Genomic DNA, 19,075 nt, shown 5'->3' with positions numbered 1-19,075 from the left:
CAGAGCCATTGGTTATAGTGAACTTTGTTTTAATAAGGGAAAAAGTTTTTGTTAAAACCAGACTATAACTTGTACAGTGCTCAACGATCCAAATACCTCATCAAATAAAAATCTCCCAAGAAACCCACCAGACTCAAAAGTACTAAAGTGGGAAACTGACAAACAGACCCATGTATTAACTATGTTCAGTTCTGATGGAGAAGTGAAGAAAATAGCAAGGGAACAAGCACTTGGCCTAAGTCTTGAAGATTTGCAGGATCTCCTTGATCTTCCACTTAGCAGGGATGATGATGGCACAGATGCCTTAACCTTTGAACTACAACTTAAAGGGCAAATAAGGGAACTGTTGATGAGGCAATAAAGTTCCACAATAATAAAGAGTTTTGGCATTATCTGTTCCAGGGGGAGATTGTTGGGAAAAAGTTTCGGTCCTGGCCTATTGATGAGGTATTTGGTGAAGCATACCAAACGCTACCTTAAAACGTCAAGTCACTCCCTTACAACTCCACCCGCGCCTCATTGGCCATACCACATCTTTAACGGTTTAACCCAAAAACTCTGCCACAATCCCAGTTTCCCACCTCCCCCAAATCTTGGCGGGAAATACTTTCCCTATAAAACACTCAAACCCTTATCTTCCCTCGTTATTTTGTTCTCCCTCCCTCCCGGCGACTTTCAAACCCTAACCCTAGTTTTCTTCCATCTTTCATCATTCGCCGGAATAATGTTGGAGCTGAGGCTAGTTCAGGGTAGTCTTCTGAAGAAGGTGATGGAGTCGCTCAAAGATCTGGTGACCGACGCCAACTTTGACTGCTCCGCCACCGGATTCTCGCTTCAGGCCATGGATTCCAGCCACGTGGCACTGGTGTCTCTCCTTCTCAGATCTGAAGGGTTTGAACACTACAGGTGTGACCGGAACTTATCCATGGGCATGAATCTTAATAATATGTCCAAGATGCTAAAATGCGCCGGAAATGATGATATCATTACTCTTAAGGCTGATGATGGGAGTGATACTGTTACTTTCATGTTTGAAAGCCCTAGTAAGTTTATATTTTTTTATTTATGTTTTAATTAATTGTGTTTAATAATGTTTATTTTATTGTTCTGCACATAGATACATCATAGTTAGCTTGTATTCCGTTTGGTTTGATGTTTTGGTCAACTTAATAAGTGTTATCATCATAGTTGTCACTAGCGAGCTATAGCGATCGCTATAGCACGCTACCTAGTGTATAAGTCTAGGTTCGCTACTAGGGTTGTAGCGATAAATAGCGATAATAGCGACGGTTTATTTATTTATTTATTTATTTATTTATTTTTTAATATAAATAGCAATTAAATGTACTTATAAAATAGCTGGATTTTAGGTTTTGTTAAATATACATGTAAAAAAGCATATATACTAGGGTATTTTGATATAATATACATTTAAAAAATTATTTTTTTATCTAGTGTATCGCTATTTGTAAACTAGCCGCTAGGGCTGACAATTGGGTACCTGTTAAGACACGATTAGACCTGTTTGACTGAAAAATACACCCTTTGACTTTTTTTTATTTTTAAAATAGTTAAAATTACAATGTTAGGATCTATCATTTATTCATCTTTGTACATAAAACAAAAAACTGTTTTATAAACATGAGGTAGAAAGTAGTTAAACGAGTCGTAATCATGTTTGAAACTTATGTTGTGCGCGCGGTCAGAAACCTGTTAAACCTGTTAAGACACGATTTGCCAGCCTTACTAGCCGCCCGCTATTTATCGCTATTTGCTATGTAGCATATAGTTACCTTATCGCTATTTGCCATTAACAACTATGGTTATGAATGATTTGGATAAAATTTGCACCTATGCATACATCAAATAAGCTCAATTTACAGATGCTACTGTTTGGTTTACAAGTGGAAAAATGGGTATCTTCATTATGTTGGGTGTCTTTGTGTTCATGATTTAATCTAGCTTTTAACTTGTCAATTTTGATTTAATGTAAACAAGCCCGAGCTTGACTAGGCTTGATCTTTAGCTTGTAGGTAGTTTTTCAAGATCGAGTTCATTTGAGCTCTGCTTGTTTTGAGCTTTTTTTAGCGGGTCTCGAGTAGCTTGGCTTGCTTACACCCCAAATGGTTGTTTAGATCTTCAAGATTTAGAGCTTTTTAGGATCTATAATTTATATATTTATGTAGTAGATGGTTACCATCATGTTGTTTGCTTCTAATTATTGGGAATGTTTTACACAGCCCAAGATAAGATTGCTGATTTTGAGATGAAGTTAATGGACATCGACAGTGAGCACCTTGGAATTCCTGAAGCCGAGTATCATGCCATTGTTCGGATGCCTTCATCTGAATTTGCTAGGATCTGTAAAGATCTTAGTAGTATCGGCGATACAGGTAGCTCTAGTCTAATTGGTTTTCTTTTTAATATGATCAGTGATTAGAATAGTGTAATGATTTTGATTGGTTGTTACCTGCAGTTGTGATTTCTGTGACCAAGGAGGGCGTTAAGTTCTCGACAAGAGGTGATATCGGAACTGCAAATGTTGTTTGTAGGCAGAACACTACAGTAGACAAGGTATGCATACTGTAGTATCAACATCTAGACGATAAATCATTTGAACTTAAAAAGATTTGAAAATTGTTAAGAGATTTTAACATATTTGTTTGATTATGGGATGAAATTGCAGCCCGAGGAAGCAACAGTTATAGAGATGAACGAACCAGTGTCTTTGACATTTGCATTAAGATACATGAACTCGTTTACAAAGGCGACTCCGTTGTCAAGTACCGTCACAATCAGTTTGTCGTCAGAGCTTCCTGTAGTGGTGGAGTACAAGATAGCTGAGATGGGTTATATCAGGTTCTATTTGGCTCCTAAGATAGAAGAAGATGAAGAGGACAACAAATCTTGAATCGGGTTATAAGCTGAGAGTTATATGCTTTGTTAGTTGTTTGTTAAAGATATTGCTGGCATGTCTTCAATTGAAGTACAGTGGGTAATCTGTACTCACAAGAATTTGGTCAAACTGTTTTTTTTTTTATTTCGTTAGGATTTTTTTTTCTCTTTTTGTACGAGGCGATTGTTATTTTTTACTTTCAGAGTTCAGACCAATGATTATTGATTTGTGTGTTATGAATCATGAACTTTTTTTAAAAAAAAATGGGTTATAGCATATAATGGCTTATGTAGTTCCATACAAGTCATTTTGAGTTGGTGTTATAAAACTTGGTACCTTTAAACAGGCACAAATGAATAATGTGACCCATGGCTGTTGTGTTTATCGTCATCATCGTCATACTCAGTAAATCCTACTAATAGCAAAACTAAGATAGGGTCTGAGGAGGGTAAAAGATGTAGACAGTCTTAGCTCTACCTCGTAGGAATAGAGGCTGCTTCTAGTGAGACCCCTGGCTCGATGTGTTTATCCTCACTCACCATTTACTTGTTACACAACCGCTAATTGTTGACACAACCTGTCCCTACTGGTGAACCCACTTAATTTTTTACCTACATGAACCTATGATTGTCATAACCATTTGACATAAACAAAATTGATACTTTATTTTTAAAACTTGTTTAGACTTCAACTAATTTTGCTCATAACTTGTTTTGACATGTTACACAACCCAACAACACTGGCGTGTTTTGGCAGGCTTATGCTTGATCATTTCTAGCTTGACGGTGACATGTAACTAAAATTCACAAGCAAAATACAAATATCACAACTAATTTTTAAAAAATAATAAAAAAATTCCCACTTTAAGTTAAGGATCTGCCAAACAATTCAATACGTTATCTCAACCATATTAAAAAAAAAAAAAAAAAAAACCCCTTGAAAAACACTCTAATAGGCGAAATTTCTGACCTCGCTGATGCACCCTGATGCTATGAATCAAAAAAAACCATTTTGTAAAGGATCAGGAGTGCCTCCAGTTCTCGCCAACATAACTAGCCTGCTCGCCAATCTCCTCTTCAATTCTAATTAGCTGCACAAAAACTTGATGTTAAAACCTTATGGAAATTAGACAGTAAATGAGCTAATTAACAGTATATTTTAATTTTCTATCACACCTGGTTGTACTTGGCTAACCGCTCTCCTCGGCAAGGAGCACCTGCTTTTATCTGACCTGTGGCAAGACCAACCGACAGATCAGCTAGAAAAGAATCATCAGTCTCCCCACTTCTTTGTGATATCACCACCCCCCATTTAGCATCCTTTGCCATCTTCACTACTTCAATGGCTTCCGTCACCGTCCCAAGTTGGTTCACCTGCATTTCACATACCCCACCATGTAGCAACCAAACATTGCGTTTATTTCCAAACATATGTTCAATCATAGGCATGTTTCTAGAAAACCTCAAAACACTTGCACTAATATAAAATTCATAAATCTGCATATACCTTGAGAAGAAGCGCGTCGCAAGCATTTTCCTGGATGGCTCTTTCTATACGTTTTGGATTCGACATCAACAAGCCATCTCCAACAACCTGCAGATACAAATAGTCATGTAAGACATCACACAAAACAGTGAGAAAAGATCACAGATAATAGCTCAAAGCATTTCTAAGTTGCCTTGTAACAAAACATACCTGGCAAATTCTGAGCCCAGAAAAAAACTTGACTTGTTCCCAGTCCTCCTTGTCAAATGGATCCTCAATTGACACAATCGGATAGTCTATAATTCAGAAAGAAAGAAAGAAAAAAAAAAGTACTGTTAATCTATCTACTATAATAAAAGAAACCAATTTTTGGACACATGTCATTCATTGAAGGTATCCTCAAATTTATACTCATCTTATATTAACTAAATAAATAAATAATAAATTAATATTAAATCTTATCTTTTATTTATTAATATATTTTTAAAACAAATACCTCTCTTTCCTACTTATCTTATATATTAAATATATAAATAATAAATTAATATTAAATGTTATCCTAATTTATTAAAAATATAACTCTTTTTATTATTTGGTATACAAAATTATATTTGTTCAACTCGTGTAAAACGCAGGGTTTTTAAAAATATAATTTTTTTTCTATTATTTACTATACAAAGTTACATTTATATAACCCGTGTAATAATATAACTTTTTTATCATTTGCTATGTAAAATTAGATTTATTCAACACGTGTAATACACGAGGTTTTTTAAGGATATAATTTTTTTATTATTTGGTAGATTTATTCAACTCGATTATACACGGGTTTTTTAAAGATACGACGTTTTTAGTATTTAGTATACAAAATTACATTTATTTAATCTGTGTAATACACATGGTTTTTAAAGATAAATCATTTTTTATTATTTGATATATAAAATTATATTTATTTAACCCATACAATATATGGGGTTCATAAAGATACAACTTTTTATTACTTAATATATAAAATTACATTTATTCAACCCGTGTAATACACGGGGTTCTAATCTAGTTCAATATATATAAACACTTGTAGCATCCTTTGTAAAGGCGACAAATAAATTTTGAGAAGATGTTCATATATGATATACCTTTACATAGTTCTTTGTAGATTTCAATCATTTCTTCTCCTGACTTGAAGTTTTGTCCTGATTTTTTGGGAGATTTGAAATCCAAATCATACTTTGAACCTAACACAGGAAGAAATACAGACGTCAAGATTTTGCAAACAACAACATACAGTAGTCAATGTATACATATTACCTATGCAGAAATCAGTGGCAGCAACATCAATTGCAATCTTGAGTTTATTGGTATACCCTGTTCTGCCAATTGCCTCCATTACAAGATCAAGTCCTTCTCTAAAGCTGCAAAAGTAGACCACTAAAATCACCAACTGAATTTCCATAAGATCACGCTTAATTGATGATATACATGCCTGGTGATATCAGGAGCAAGGCCGCCATCTTCAACAACATTACATCCATGTGGACCGTATTTCTCTGCAATAACTGCCTGCATGTGTACAAATAATAAATTTGAAACATAAGGTTTTATTAGCATATATTGTCAAAATTTTGAAAATATAGATACATCATACATGTATATATGTGTGGGCGCTCGGAGAGGGGGGGGGGGGTTCCAAAAGTGAAAGTGCACTAATTTTAACGTTATTTTACTAATTTCGTGAAAATAACGTTAAAAGAGGGGGATGGTTAATCATGCATCATGTGCTGGCGTTGATAGCCCAAAGACAAGGAGGTACATGCACTAATCGGCGTTTGTCTCAATTGCTGAGTGTTATGTGCCTTATGTCCAAGGCTTGATGCAAAACTACAATCGAGCCGGGGGTCTCATTGGAATCAGCCTCTCTATTCCTACAGGGTAGAGGTAAGGCTGTCTACATCTCACCCTCCTCAGACCCTACCTTAGCTTTGCTATTGGTGGGATATACTGAGTATGATGATGATGATATACATGTATATACTTTATATTAATTGTCCAACATATATATACCCAAATGAAAAAATATATACACACACATTAAAATACAATAACTAATCTATAGTTGGTGGGAAGGAAGTCACCTTTAAATGATGATACGTCTCAGATCCCATTTGCATGGCCTCCTCGAATGTTTGTGCCCCAACTGGCAGAATCATTATCTCCTGATCATATTCGTTTCACACAGTTACAATAAATTCACTTAAGACGGAAAAACAATGAAAGTTTAACTAGAAAACCATATGTTACAGAAAAGAACGATATGGAGTCAAACACCAGCTTACTCGTAAAGCCAGATTGTTCCCAGCATGTTTTCCACCACTTATTAGCGTGAATGCAGGAACAGGGAGAACATGGTTTCCTCCACCGGAAAGATCAGCAATATGTTTGTAAAGTGGAACCTAAAACAATATTTAATAAAAAAAGAAGATATTGTTTAAGCAAACTTGATTGATTCTTCTACGATGGTAAAATAAAATAATCAAAATAGTCTAACTGCACATGCCTCCTTCTCAGCGGCTCCAGCTCTGCAAGCAGCAATTGAAACAGCTAATATTGCATTTGCTCCAAGTTCACCCTAGATAAACAATAAAACATAAATGATCCAATAAAAGTGTTAGCACTCCAACAAAGCAAGAACGCTATTTATCCCTAAGGGGCTGTTTGGCAACTTCTGAATGGTAAAGTGCTGAACCAGTAAGAGGTCTGAACCATTAAGAGTCAGTATAATGCTTAACCCCTCAGAGGCAAATGTCTGACCAATTCAGATTAGAGGTCTTAACCATTCAGACTCTGTATAATACTTAACCATTCAGAGGCAAATGTCTGAACCATTCAGACATCTGCTCACGAAACAAACAGTCTGAACCATTAAGTGCTGAACCAGTAAGAGGTCTAAACCATTAAGAGTAGGGCTGTTCATAAAGCTCGCGACTCGTAGCTCGCTCGAGAATAACTAGCTAAAAAACTCAATTTGAGATGACGTGAACCAAGCTGGCTCATTTTGTAACAAAGCCCAGCTCAAGCTAAGCTCGGCTCGGCTCGTTGGCTCGTTCTTAGGCTCGTTTAACTCTGACGTAAAGCTCAAGCCAAGTTTAACCGCCTGAATTAATTTCGAGCTTGAGCTCGATCCCACCCTGGCTCGACTTGGCTCGACTCGTTTACAGCCCTAATTAAGAGCCTCATTAAGAGGTAAACAAACAACCCCTAAAATACACTATTCCAGAAAAGTAACTATCATATGTTTATCTAACACTAAACAACCACAGAACATCGATGGATAGTACAAACAAAAACATATTGTGTTACATAAGGCATTGTAACAAACACCATTCGGATAGATCAAATTCATAACAGGATATCTACCTTTTTCTCCGTCTTGTCCAAGTCTATCATTGCCTGATCAATTTGATTCTGCAGAATCGGGTCCATGCCAACTATAGCTTCAGATATCTTCTCATTGATATTCTTAACAGCTTTGCTTACACCATTTCCAAGATACGTTGCCTTATCCCCATCGCGTAACTCAATAGCCCCGTACCTGTGTTACATAAGAGTCTTAAGCTCTTGCATCTCAAGTAAATACTAAAAGCATCATCATCTTACATCTTGACAGAAGTTCCTAATTCTCGAAACATATTGCTAACGCGCATAACCAGAAAACACCACTCCCATCACACGGAGAGACATAGTTACCTTTTTACAAATCTATACCTAATAAATAAGTAACTGGTTACGCCACATGTCACAATTCTATGAGCCCAAGATTCCTTCCCGCCTCTCTTACATCACCCCTTCGTATTCCATTACTTAATTTTTTTAAAGTTGATTATCGTTGTATTACTTAAAGTACTTGGTCAAAAATTCATTTTATATTTATTAAATAAATCTTCATTACTAACTATTTAATATTTCCTTTATTCAACCCGTGCAATACACAGTTTTCAAAACTAATTACAACGTATCGGAGAACTTACATTCCAGAAGGAGCACCACTTGGAGCAGAAGCTCTAAACATTCCTTTATTCGTATACAAATCAACTTCAACCGTAGGAATTCCTCTACTATCAAGAATCTGCCTAGCCTTAACCTTAGTAATCGCCGAAGGAACTGCTTTCCGCATATGATTAGACTGTACACAAACAAGTAAATCAACTGTTTAACACTTTAACCTAACAATCAACTAGTTTCCGCATTGTCCACCTACTCTTTGGTGTGACAATATCAGAGCCACTTATCTTGTGGTCCATCCTGTGTTTCATCCTAAGTAGTTAATGCGGTAAAATATCGGATATCGATCAAGGACCGATATCTGATATATCGGTTATTGCGGTGGGATATTGGTAATTTTAATATCATGCTAAATTTATATATATAAAAAAGTTTAACACTAACAATTCAGTATACTCTCCTACCATTAACAAATTAACCTTTCGTAACTTGCAAAACACCAACAATTGTAGCAAGTAGGAACTCACTAAGACTTAAAACACTAATAGCAACAATAAGAAGAAAGGTACTGATATCGGGAAAATCGGTGATATATCGGTCCAATATCGTTCAAACATCGGTCAATATCACCGATATTATCAGTACCGATATTCTGACTGATATTTTGTACCGATAACTCTGCAGAGGACTGATAACCGATATATCACTGACATATCCTCGGGATATTAACTACATAGGTTTCATCAGCAACAATAAGAAGAAAGGTACTGATATCGGGAAAATCGGTGATATATCGGTCCAATATCGTTCAAATATCGGTCAATATCACCGATATTATCGGTACCGATATTCTGACTGATATTTTGTACCGATATCTCGGCAGGGGACTGATAACCGATATATCACTGATATATCGGGATATGTAGTGTAACTACATAGGTTTCATCAGCGTACGAAACGCCTTGAGATTGACCTACACTTTATACAATCTTAATGTATATATAGTCGGTCCAATATCGTTCAAATATCGGTCAATATCACCAATATTATCGGTACCGATATTCTGACTGATATTTTGTACCGATATCTCGGCAGGGGACTGATAACCAATATATCACTGATATATCGGGATATGTAGTGTAACTACATAGGTTTCATCAGCGTACGAAACGCCTTGAGATTGACCTACACTTTATACAATCTTAATGTATATATAGTCGGTTAGCAGTTAGTTGAGCTATGACAGTTTGTTAGCAGTTACTCAGTTAGTTGAGTTTGTCACATTCGTTAATCTCTCCATAGCTCCTCATCCATATATACATAATACTATTGTATTATTCTTACAATAATCAAAGTAATTTAAAAACAAATACAAATTGCATATACTACAAGAGTTATACAGAAACTCACAATGAATAGAACAGGATCGGCGGTTTTAGCCCTAACAGCGGCATTGACGGCATCTTCGATCTTCCGAGAGAGCATGTGCTTATCCAAATAGTCTTGTACTGACATTGTTATCTTATTGTGTAACTGCTGCTGCTGCTACTGGTGTTGGATCTGTATTGGAGTAAATCGGATATGGCGGAATCGGTAGAGATCGGAAGAAATTGAGATTTGTTAAAACCTAACGAACGTTTTTGAAGGTTCGAATCGTTTAGGGCGTTGATGAGTGTTTTGTTTTGTGTTTTCTTTGCACACGAAAAAAGATCAGAGCCACTGCTTTGATGTGTAAACCAACTCGTAATCTTTCAATTTGTTTTCTTCATTTTATTTTCAATAATTGTGTTTATGTTTTTATTTTTGGATGTTTAAATTCACCAATTAGTTTTAGTTGTCGTTTGTTATAGGGCTGACAATTTTGACACGAACACGATAATACGATACAAACCTATATGAAGTTAACTGGTTTCATCTTTAACCTTAACAAATTTCGTGTCTATAATAGGTGGACATGCTAAGACCTGTTTAATTTCGTGTCGTGTTCGTGTTTACCTATTTCATGTTCGTGTCTTATCGTGTTCGTGTCTTAACAGGTCGTGTTCGTGTCTTAACATGTCATGTCAGGCACGATATGACATGTTAAGACTTAAGACCATTATACAATACTTGTTAGGACATGTTAGTGGCTTAATATCAAACATGTAGTAACAGGTCGTGTTCATGTCCTAACATGTCGTGTTCGTGTCTTAACAGGTTATATGATACGTTGGTAAATTTTTCGTGTCTTAACAGGTCGTTTCGTGTGACCTGTCTATTATCAGGTTCGTGTTCGTGTTTGAAAAATCTGACACGATAAGATTTCGTGGCGTGTTTACCTGTTTCAAGTTCGTGTCTTATCGTGTTCGGATCTTAATAGGTCGAATTGACACAATATGTCAGCCCTAGTTTGTTATAGAAAAATCCATCTAATAGTAACTAAAGAAAAATCCATCTATTAGTAACTAAGTTTTCTAATATCCTAACTTTTTTTATAGAAAAAACCACTCATGTTACAATGTTGTGAATTTAAAATGTTTAAAAAAAATTAAAATTGACTTAAATGGAACATGTATGAATCATAACTACTTTAAAAATGTTTAAAGAAAATTAAAATTAAGTGACTTAAATGGAACATGTATGAATCTTAATTACTATTAAGAGTTGTTTTTTTTTTTTTTTTTTTTTTCAAAATTAAGTGACTTTTTAGTGAAACGCATAGAAAACTTGATAAAACTTGAATAATTTTTCTCGTATTTTTACCGAAATTAACTAAAACATGCCATGTCCATGTCCATGTGAAATGTTGATTATTTCTATTACACTCTTTAATAGAAAGAACTACAAAAAGATGATATATTATAATTTAACTTTTGTATAAACACATAAATTACATGATACAATAGCTCGTGTACAATGAATTTATGCACTACCAAGTTTTTGATCCCAAACTAGTTCAAATATGCTGAAATTTATTTAACCACGAAGGCGTTTGACGAGCCAGTAAAATGGCTGATCGATCCAAACAGGTTCTTGGATGCACCAAAATGGCTCATTCTATAAACCCCAGGTGCAGCCGATTGTGGGATACGCCATTCTAAAGTAGCATGACTCTTAGCACTGAGTTTTGAAGGCCTAGACCACTTGAACCTAAGGCAAATATCGTCGTCATCGTAGATTGGGACCCACGTGTCTTGCCCTTGGAGTAACTCCACTAGAGCGAATGTACCTTCGGTCATGAGATCATTTCGAGGACATGCTGACCAGAAAACAACGGTCACTGTGTCGCCCTTTTTGAAAGTGGAATTTTTGGGGACATCAGTCTTGACATCCCCAAACTTGACTCCGAGTGGGGTGGAGTCCACCACCACACCTGGTAGCAGGCTTATCTGCTTGTTAAGTAGATCTGGTGGTTGTGGACCCGCTTCAACAGTTTTTCCGGAGACAATGGCTGTTGCAAGCTTTTTGAATTCTTGAATGTAGGCACTGAGAGTATGTGGACCGTATAGGGTCGATGCTCCCTGATTTTTTTTTTTAAAAAAAAAAGAGTTTTAAGTATGAGCATTTAGCAAGAATCAAGAGTATGTCGAATAGAGGTGGGAAAAACGGCAGGTTGGGTAATGGGCCCGGTCGTTACGTCAAATTAATATGTTTTTTTATGAATAAACTGTGATAAATGAAAAAAAAAAATCTATTTTATTACAATAATAGTTTTAAGTTTTTTTCGTTAAGCGATTAAGAAGTTTGCATGCCTTACCTTGATCCGTATTAGCTATTTTTATGCGACTCATTTGGCCGGTTAAAAAATAACACGTAACCCAAATCAACTCATTTGTAAGTAAATGGGTTAAAATTGACACCTCTAGGAAAACGTCACGGTCAACTTACCTCATATCTTTGCATCTCATACTCCTCAAAGGTAGTAACATATTGGGAGTAGGTGTTAGTTAGACCAGCTATGACGACATGGACTTTTTCCTTAAAAACAGAACTAACAGCATCTCGTAAACGTCTTCCAGCCATAGTTGTGAATTCTGCAATTCATGAACCATGTTAATTTACCAATATACACACAATTTTATTTAATATTAGAGTTTAAGAATGTCATTAACAAGAAGCAATTGCATAGAGAAAGGCAGTGAAAGCATATATATACACATACCTCCAGGTACGCTGAGGATAACCATCTGACCTATCTTTAATATCTGAACCGGGAGAATCGATGGCTGTGAAGCAAAAAAAAATGTAAAATTTGATCAATGTTCATAAAAAATCTGAATGTTTTAACGAAGTCAACGTAACAAAGTCAACTCACCGCCCAGTCATATGGTAGCTTCATCTCCCCAGTATCAAGCAGGATAGGCTTTGGTTGTTGACAGTCTTTTTGCTCTTTACTTGGGGTTCTAAGCACATTCCGCACCAACTTCCAAAATGGATTCCCCTGATGGCGAAAGAAAATAAAAATAAATTGGCTTAAAAGAAAACAGATCAAAGTAGAAAAAAGCCAAAAAGTTCATTTTCGACGCAGAAAACCTCCTAAATCATTTTATTTATGTATTACATTCATGTTTTACATGTATAAATAATTATATTTGAACAAAAGTGTTGCTTACGGAGGTGTCTCCTTGCGTAAAGTCAAAAGCACCGGGTCCATCAGTTGTACCAGCTGCAAATGCAAATCCCATTGCAGCAGGACATGTTTTAACCGTTTCACTCCCGCCTCCTTGTTTAGGAATTGTCACCTCAAGCTGTGAGAAATCCAAATAAGTGTGACGAAATTCAATTTTTCCATTTAATTTCTCGGATGCACTGGTAAAAAGATCAGAAGCTTTTTTGAACTGTCTCTCTCCAATAATTCTGGTGCTTTCAAACTCATCTGGGTACCTGTTCGTGTTAATACACATGAATCAACGATTAGCCATATGTATGCATATCAGTATACTGTTAGAAGTAGTTTGACCCGTTAACTTATGGATGGGTCAATTTGGGATACGTTAACAGTAATAAAAAATCGGTAAAATGGGGAACGGGTAGGGCTGCAAACGAACCGAACGAACATGAACAAGACCTTGTTCGTATTTGTTTGATAAGGAAAACTATGTGTTCACGAACACTTACCGAACGAGATTTTCTGTTCGTGTTCGTTCGTTAAGGAAATGAACGTGTTTGCGTTCGTTTGTTAATTTTAGGTAACGAATGTTCACGAACACAAACTAATGTTCAAGAATACAAACGAACACAAAAAAGCGTTCATGAACAGAATATATAATACACTGATACTTATTAAATATTTAATTTGTCAGAATTTTAAATTATTTAAATAAAATATAAAGTTAAAACCACTAACGAACTATCAAACATAAACGAACACGTTACCGAACATTCACAAAGATAGATGAACAAACGTAGCCCATGTTCATGTTTGTTCATTTAACTAAACAACGAAATTTATTTTCCGTGTTCGTTCAATTACTAAACGAACGAACACAAACAAACTTCCCGCCGAACGGTTCACGAACAGTTCGCTGAACGTTCTGTTCGTTTGCAACCCTAGGAATGGGTCAAACGGGTTGAAAATGCATGCATACAGCCTCCTACATAATTTCATTCAAAGATTTGGATTGTTCTGGTAATAATATTGTTTAGTAATCATAATTTAACCGAATATTTATTTATATAATATAGGGAAAAATGAACAAGAAAGTGTTCCCGGCCCGTTGCAACACTTACTAAAGTTGATCCGTTTAGACCTAACCCAATGATCCCCAATGATCTAACCACCTATATAGAAAGTATCAGAAATCAAGAATACGAACCCTGGTCCTCGGCCATAACACAACTCATTCTTCCCACCGCAAGTACTATGATTAAAGTCACAGGGTAGCCCAGTATCGGTGCAGAACGCCCCAAGCACATTCGGACTCACATCCCCACAATTGGATTGACAAAATGCAGATACAAAACTTGGCCTTTCTGCAGTCCTAAGAGAACTTCTAACACGTCTCGATATGCTCAAGTATTTGGTTACTGGTTTACCCGAAACAGACTCGAAAGACGCTGCTAGTTCCAGGAGCTCATGGTCTGCATTAAACCACCACAGAAACTTTAGTAATAATCAATTCACCAAAATTTACTTCTTGGATGGTTTAATAAACTTACGGTTTACTTGAGCACCCTGAACAATATTAGAAACTCTGCGTCGGTTTTCATTAGCAGTTCTTGCATCCTTTTTCTGATTAAACCAATCTTCCATAAGGCGTGCAGCAGTTCCTTTATTGTCCCCGCTGATCAACTCATTTGTACGGCTCATTGAAGTTCCATGAGTAGCAAACCAGTTAAAGGAACCCACTGGACCCCACTGATCATCTACAAACTTCAAAAGGGTCATTTCTTTATCCACGTCATACTTATACTTGACACGTTCTGATGCAGGATTGTTAAGATAAGCGCTAGGACTGCGATTAACACCAGCGTCTAAGATCTCTCCTGCGAGTTGTACGCCCAATAGTTATTAAAAAAAATCCAAAAGTTTATTTAAAAATATTGTTGTAAAGAAATTTGTGTTACTACCTTTGTTCACGTATACTGATCCGGGATGAAGGTTTTCATGCGCGCGTATGATGCTTTGTTCAATGCCATCAACTAATGCATCAAAGGATTGGCGTACGAATCCTAGAGATGTGACAATATACACTACGTACTGCAGATAGCCACCGGGGCCTGCATGCGTATGTATACCACTAATGGCAACGTTTTTCTCTGTATATAAATCCCCATACCTATACACAAATTATGATTTGGGCAATTAATAGGTAAAATGACCATAAATACAATATATTACCGAAAAAATAGACTTTGCGAGATGGAATAAAGTTTCTAAAAAACTATGTTAGAAGAAGTGATAAATATGTAAGAGTTAATTACTGTTTTCGTCCATGTGGTTTGTCAAGAATCACTATTTCAGTCCATTAGTTTAAAAACTGCGATTTCAGTCCCTCTAGTTTCACTTTCGTAACCATTTCAGTCCCTGTGGTTTCACTTTCGTAACCATTTCAATCTATTATTCTGTTAAGTACAGGGACTGAAATGGTTACGAGGTGGACTGAAATGGTTACGAAAGTGAAACCACAGGGACTGAAATCGCAATTTTTAAACTAATGGACTGAAATAGTGATTTTTGACAAACCACAGGGACGAAAACAGTAATTAACTCAATATGTAAAAACTGTTTAAAGAAAAATACCTTGCCTTCAACCTCTCAAGGACTTTGATTGTTACAAGTTGTTCAGCCATGCAAGCGTCGAGATTTACAAACACCACACGGTTTCCTTGTGGCTCCGCCACAATAAATGTGCGAGCTCTCAATCGAATGTGAACGCCAGAAGCAGTCTGACCTGAGTTAGCATATCCCATCATGTTGACATCAGCAGCAGGCCCTGTGATGTCATAGCTTCCAAGACCAACCAAGTAATTGGAAGCCGCAATGGTTTTTTCCGCATTATTCACAAAAACAATTAACAACAACCAAAACCATGCGGTTACACGCGGTCGCTGTATTACAGCGTGAAAGAACTCCATTAAACCACACCAGCTATGCAGAACACAATCCAAGCAATCTCAATGACTCAATGTAGTTCCCTAATAAAGATAAAAAAAACAGAAATAAATTTCTTTCGAAAGAGTTAACTTCCATTTTGCTCCCCGTGGTTTGGTCATTTTAACGGTTTTGCCTTAAAAATAGCCATTTTCCTCCCTGATTTTTTTAACTTATCGTCATTTTGCTCCCCGCCACTAACTCCATCCAAAAAATCCATTAACTAGAAGGCTATTTTGGTAATTTTATAGATAAAAGCAAGGGTATGTAAGTCTTTTCACCTAAATAAACCTATAACTTGTTTATTTTCATGTATATAAGTGATTCTTTTCTGATCCCCCATCTTTCCAACCACTCTTTCTACCGGCCACCACCATCCACCACCACCTGCAACTACCACCTGCCGACCACGACTACCGCCACTTTTAACTAAACGTTTAAATTGAGTTAGAGTCAGGGAGTAAACTACCGAAATACCCCTACTTTTAATTGAACGATTTAACTGAGTTAGAGCCAGGGAGCAAACTGGCGACAAACTCGAAAGATCAGGGAGGAAAATGGCTATTTTTAAACTATTGGAGCAAAACCGTTAAATTGACCAAACCCCAGGGAGCAAAACAAAAGTTAACTCCTTTCAAAAATTTTAATTACTAGCATTAACTTGATCATCTTAAGGGAGTGTTTGTGTGTGCATTTAAAAATTTTCAACTAAACAAATCCAGTGGTCCCCCCCTCTCCTTTGCTTAATTAATACAGATACTAACTCATCATTAAGTAGACAAAATCTTCAAGTTCTTACTATAATTAGCATCAAACAAACACAACTCATCATTAATTAAACTGAATTCAAATAATTACTTTAGTCCACATCCAAACACAACCTTAGCTAATGCCCTAGATATGATATTTGAACACATCTTAACAGAATTCTACAATTCATCTATAAACACAGCTGAACTAGATCTAATCAACCACAATTGCAGCATCTTCTTCATCTTTTATTTCAAGAAAAAAAAAAAAACCTTAACATGCAACTGCTTCGTCGAACAATAATCACTCAAATCACAAAACATAAAAACAGCTTAAATTGCATAATTAATTAATTAAACAGACGGCATAATAAGTGATTAGAGAATTGAAAAGGTAGATCTGAAACAGTAGCATTGACATTTGAGAATGGGAAAACTGATACCTGAAATATGAATGCGTGTGAGTGCAGGCAATGGAATGGAGAGTGACGGAGAAGTGAAGAGTGGGGGTGGTATTATTAATATAGTAAGTGGGTTGGTTGGTTTATGAGATGCAATAAAATTGGAGTCCACAACAACACATGATGCATATGATTTCATTTTCAACGCTTTCATATTTGATTCATTTTGGGTTCAAACGTCAATGGGATGGATATATATTTTTTTCCTTTTTTAAAAGATTTGGGATTAGGATATCTTTTATTTTACGGAATATGTTTTAATTGTATATGGTGTGTGTAACAATTGATTGCTTTTAAGTTTAATTTATACCTCTTATAGTTCATAATTGTTGCTTAAAGATAGTATTTGCTTGTACCGTAAATTGTGTCTGCGTTAGGAATGAGCAAATTGTATCCGGTATTGAAATCGAATCGATACTGTACCGGTACTGGTACCATATCATACAAAGCACTTTCGGTTCCGCTACCCATTTTTTATGATTTTTTGGATCGGTGCTGGTATGGTATTTACCAACTTTTTACCTTTGAATATCGCGTCGTGTCGTACCGTACCAAACACTTTTAGTACCGGTACTACGCCGTACTAGTACTCATTTTTTGCCAGGATCGGTATTTTGGGTGCCTGTACGGTATTGACCTTCATCCCTAGTTCACGTGATGCGACGCGAACACAATAGACTAACACTGACACTGTTATAGCCTTGAACAGGGCCGTCTCCGAAAATTCCGAAAAAAATATTTGGCCTTGTGCTAGATAAAAAATTTGGGCCCTATTTAAAATCTCTATTTAAATTAAAGTCATCAATAACTAAAATTTATGTGGATGTAGTTTAAATAGTTTTTTTAGGTAAGTTTAGGAAGAGGAAAAAAAATAAAAAATAAGCTAAAAAAAGAATTTGGAGACACAAGGATTAGAACTCACGTCCTTGTTGTTTAGGCAACGTAGTAACCACTAGTGCAAGGGTTCATTTATCTTATTTCTCAATTCAGTGCATATATATTTTATCGTTTACAGCGTAAATTTTATACAAAACTAAAACTGTTTGGGCCCTCGGAAGATTTGGGTCTTGTACCGTCACCCACCCTGCACCCTCTACGGGCCGGCCTTGGCCTTGAAGAATCAATCGTTGATAATCATATGGATTTGTTGGTTTAAAAGTAAATTTGAAATTATATAATACAAAAATGATTTTTAGAATTTAGGGCATGTTTGGCTAAGCTCTTTAAAACAACTTATTGATTTATTGGTTTTTTTAAAAAGCCAATAAGTCAAAATAATGTTTGGATAAAGGAAAAGGATTTTTCAAAATAACTTTTTGGCTAAGGTGAAAAATTCATTTTAAAAAGCTAGAATATCCTGACTTTTCAAAACTTTTTGGCTTATTGGCTTTTCACATCACATAAGATAATCCAAACACTTTTTTAAAAACTACTTTTCAAAAAGTTATAAGTGTTTAGTGTTGTTTTATGAACTTATGGAGCAATTTATATGTAATAAGAACCATGAGTAGAGAAGTTATGGCGCAATTTCTCAAGAGAAAAAGGTTGAACCACTATTTTTCGTCGAATTCTTTTAATTAAAGAACAAGCTATTTCTTAGATAATTATTTTGTTGTTTTATTTAATGTAGGGTAATAGAAGTAGGTAGGGTTTGAACTTTGATGGTTTTTTGTTATTACTTTACTTACTTGTGATGGTTTTTATGTTGTTTACTATTTTACTTGAAACTTTGTTTGTTAATGTGATAGAAAGTTAGGAAATAGGGTTTGCGTGTTTCAAAATTGAAATTGACCCAACCCGACCCGATTTGATTCGACCCGCGAAACTTTGTTTGTTTATGTTTACTTGTTGTACATGAACTGACCCGATCTGACCCGCTATGAACCGAATTTTTTTATATAGCTAGGGGTCT

The 19,075-nt window shown here is 35.8% G+C and overlaps 3 protein-coding genes across 3 annotated transcripts; 1 reads left to right on the top strand and 2 right to left on the bottom strand.

Moving 5' to 3' along the window:
• Nucleotides 1-516: 516 nt before the first annotated feature.
• Nucleotides 517-3,172, top strand: LOC110940092 (proliferating cell nuclear antigen). The gene is made up of 4 exons (XM_022181653.2): nt 517-1,043; nt 2,241-2,393; nt 2,477-2,574; nt 2,687-3,172. The coding sequence occupies exons 1-4, from the start codon at nt 725-727 to the stop codon at nt 2,909-2,911; spliced, it is 795 nt and encodes a 264-aa protein (XP_022037345.1). The 5' UTR covers nt 517-724; the 3' UTR covers nt 2,912-3,172.
• A 539-nt stretch (nt 3,173-3,711) lies between these two features.
• LOC110940091 (cytosolic enolase 3) lies at nt 3,712-10,166 on the bottom strand. Its single transcript, XM_022181652.2, has 13 exons — nt 9,791-10,166; nt 8,407-8,561; nt 7,796-7,970; nt 6,936-7,007; nt 6,715-6,831; nt 6,514-6,594; nt 5,865-5,941; nt 5,690-5,793; nt 5,518-5,616; nt 4,592-4,677; nt 4,403-4,489; nt 4,072-4,269; nt 3,712-3,986 (listed from the first exon to the last, which is right to left on the bottom strand). The coding sequence occupies exons 1-13, from the start codon at nt 9,893-9,895 to the stop codon at nt 3,918-3,920; spliced, it is 1,425 nt and encodes a 474-aa protein (XP_022037344.1). The 5' UTR covers nt 9,896-10,166; the 3' UTR covers nt 3,712-3,917.
• A 1,020-nt stretch (nt 10,167-11,186) lies between these two features.
• LOC110940093 (neutral ceramidase 2) lies at nt 11,187-17,290 on the bottom strand. The gene is made up of 10 exons (XM_022181654.2): nt 17,146-17,290; nt 15,603-15,997; nt 14,930-15,138; nt 14,519-14,845; nt 14,176-14,440; nt 12,973-13,243; nt 12,675-12,800; nt 12,522-12,585; nt 12,248-12,393; nt 11,187-11,880 (listed from the first exon to the last, which is right to left on the bottom strand). The coding sequence occupies exons 2-10, from the start codon at nt 15,935-15,937 to the stop codon at nt 11,332-11,334; spliced, it is 2,292 nt and encodes a 763-aa protein (XP_022037346.1). The 5' UTR covers nt 15,938-15,997; nt 17,146-17,290; the 3' UTR covers nt 11,187-11,331.
• Nucleotides 17,291-19,075: the final 1,785 nt, after the last annotated feature.

This window comes from Helianthus annuus, chromosome 5 (genome assembly GCF_002127325.2).
Source record: "Helianthus annuus cultivar XRQ/B chromosome 5, HanXRQr2.0-SUNRISE, whole genome shotgun sequence".
In the NCBI taxonomy this organism is placed as follows: domain Eukaryota; kingdom Viridiplantae; phylum Streptophyta; class Magnoliopsida; order Asterales; family Asteraceae; genus Helianthus; species Helianthus annuus.
This window is presented reverse-complemented; position numbering and strand designations above follow the sequence as displayed.

Coding starts and splice junctions, on each gene's coding strand:
- LOC110940092 (XM_022181653.2), top strand. CDS start 725: ATGTTGGAGCTGAGGCTAGTTCAGGGTAGTCTTCTGAAGAAGGTGATG. Junction 1,044..2,240: donor TTTCATGTTTGAAAGCCCTA/GTAAGTTTATAT, acceptor TGTTTTACACAG/CCCAAGATAAGATTGCTGAT. Junction 2,575..2,686: donor AGAACACTACAGTAGACAAG/GTATGCATACTG, acceptor ATGAAATTGCAG/CCCGAGGAAGCAACAGTTAT.
- LOC110940091 (XM_022181652.2), bottom strand. CDS start 9,895: ATGTCAGTACAAGACTATTTGGATAAGCACATGCTCTCTCGGAAGATC. Junction 4,490..4,591: donor CTGGGCTCAGAATTTGCCAG/GTATGTTTTGTT, acceptor TTGTATCTGCAG/GTTGTTGGAGATGGCTTGTT. Junction 3,987..4,071: donor GGTTAGCCAAGTACAACCAG/GTGTGATAGAAA, acceptor GTTTTTGTGCAG/CTAATTAGAATTGAAGAGGA.
- LOC110940093 (XM_022181654.2), bottom strand. CDS start 15,937: ATGGAGTTCTTTCACGCTGTAATACAGCGACCGCGTGTAACCGCATGG. Junction 14,441..14,518: donor TCAGGGTGCTCAAGTAAACC/GTAAGTTTATTA, acceptor GGTTTAATGCAG/ACCATGAGCTCCTGGAACTA. Junction 12,586..12,674: donor AGCTACCATATGACTGGGCG/GTGAGTTGACTT, acceptor TTTGCTTCACAG/CCATCGATTCTCCCGGTTCA.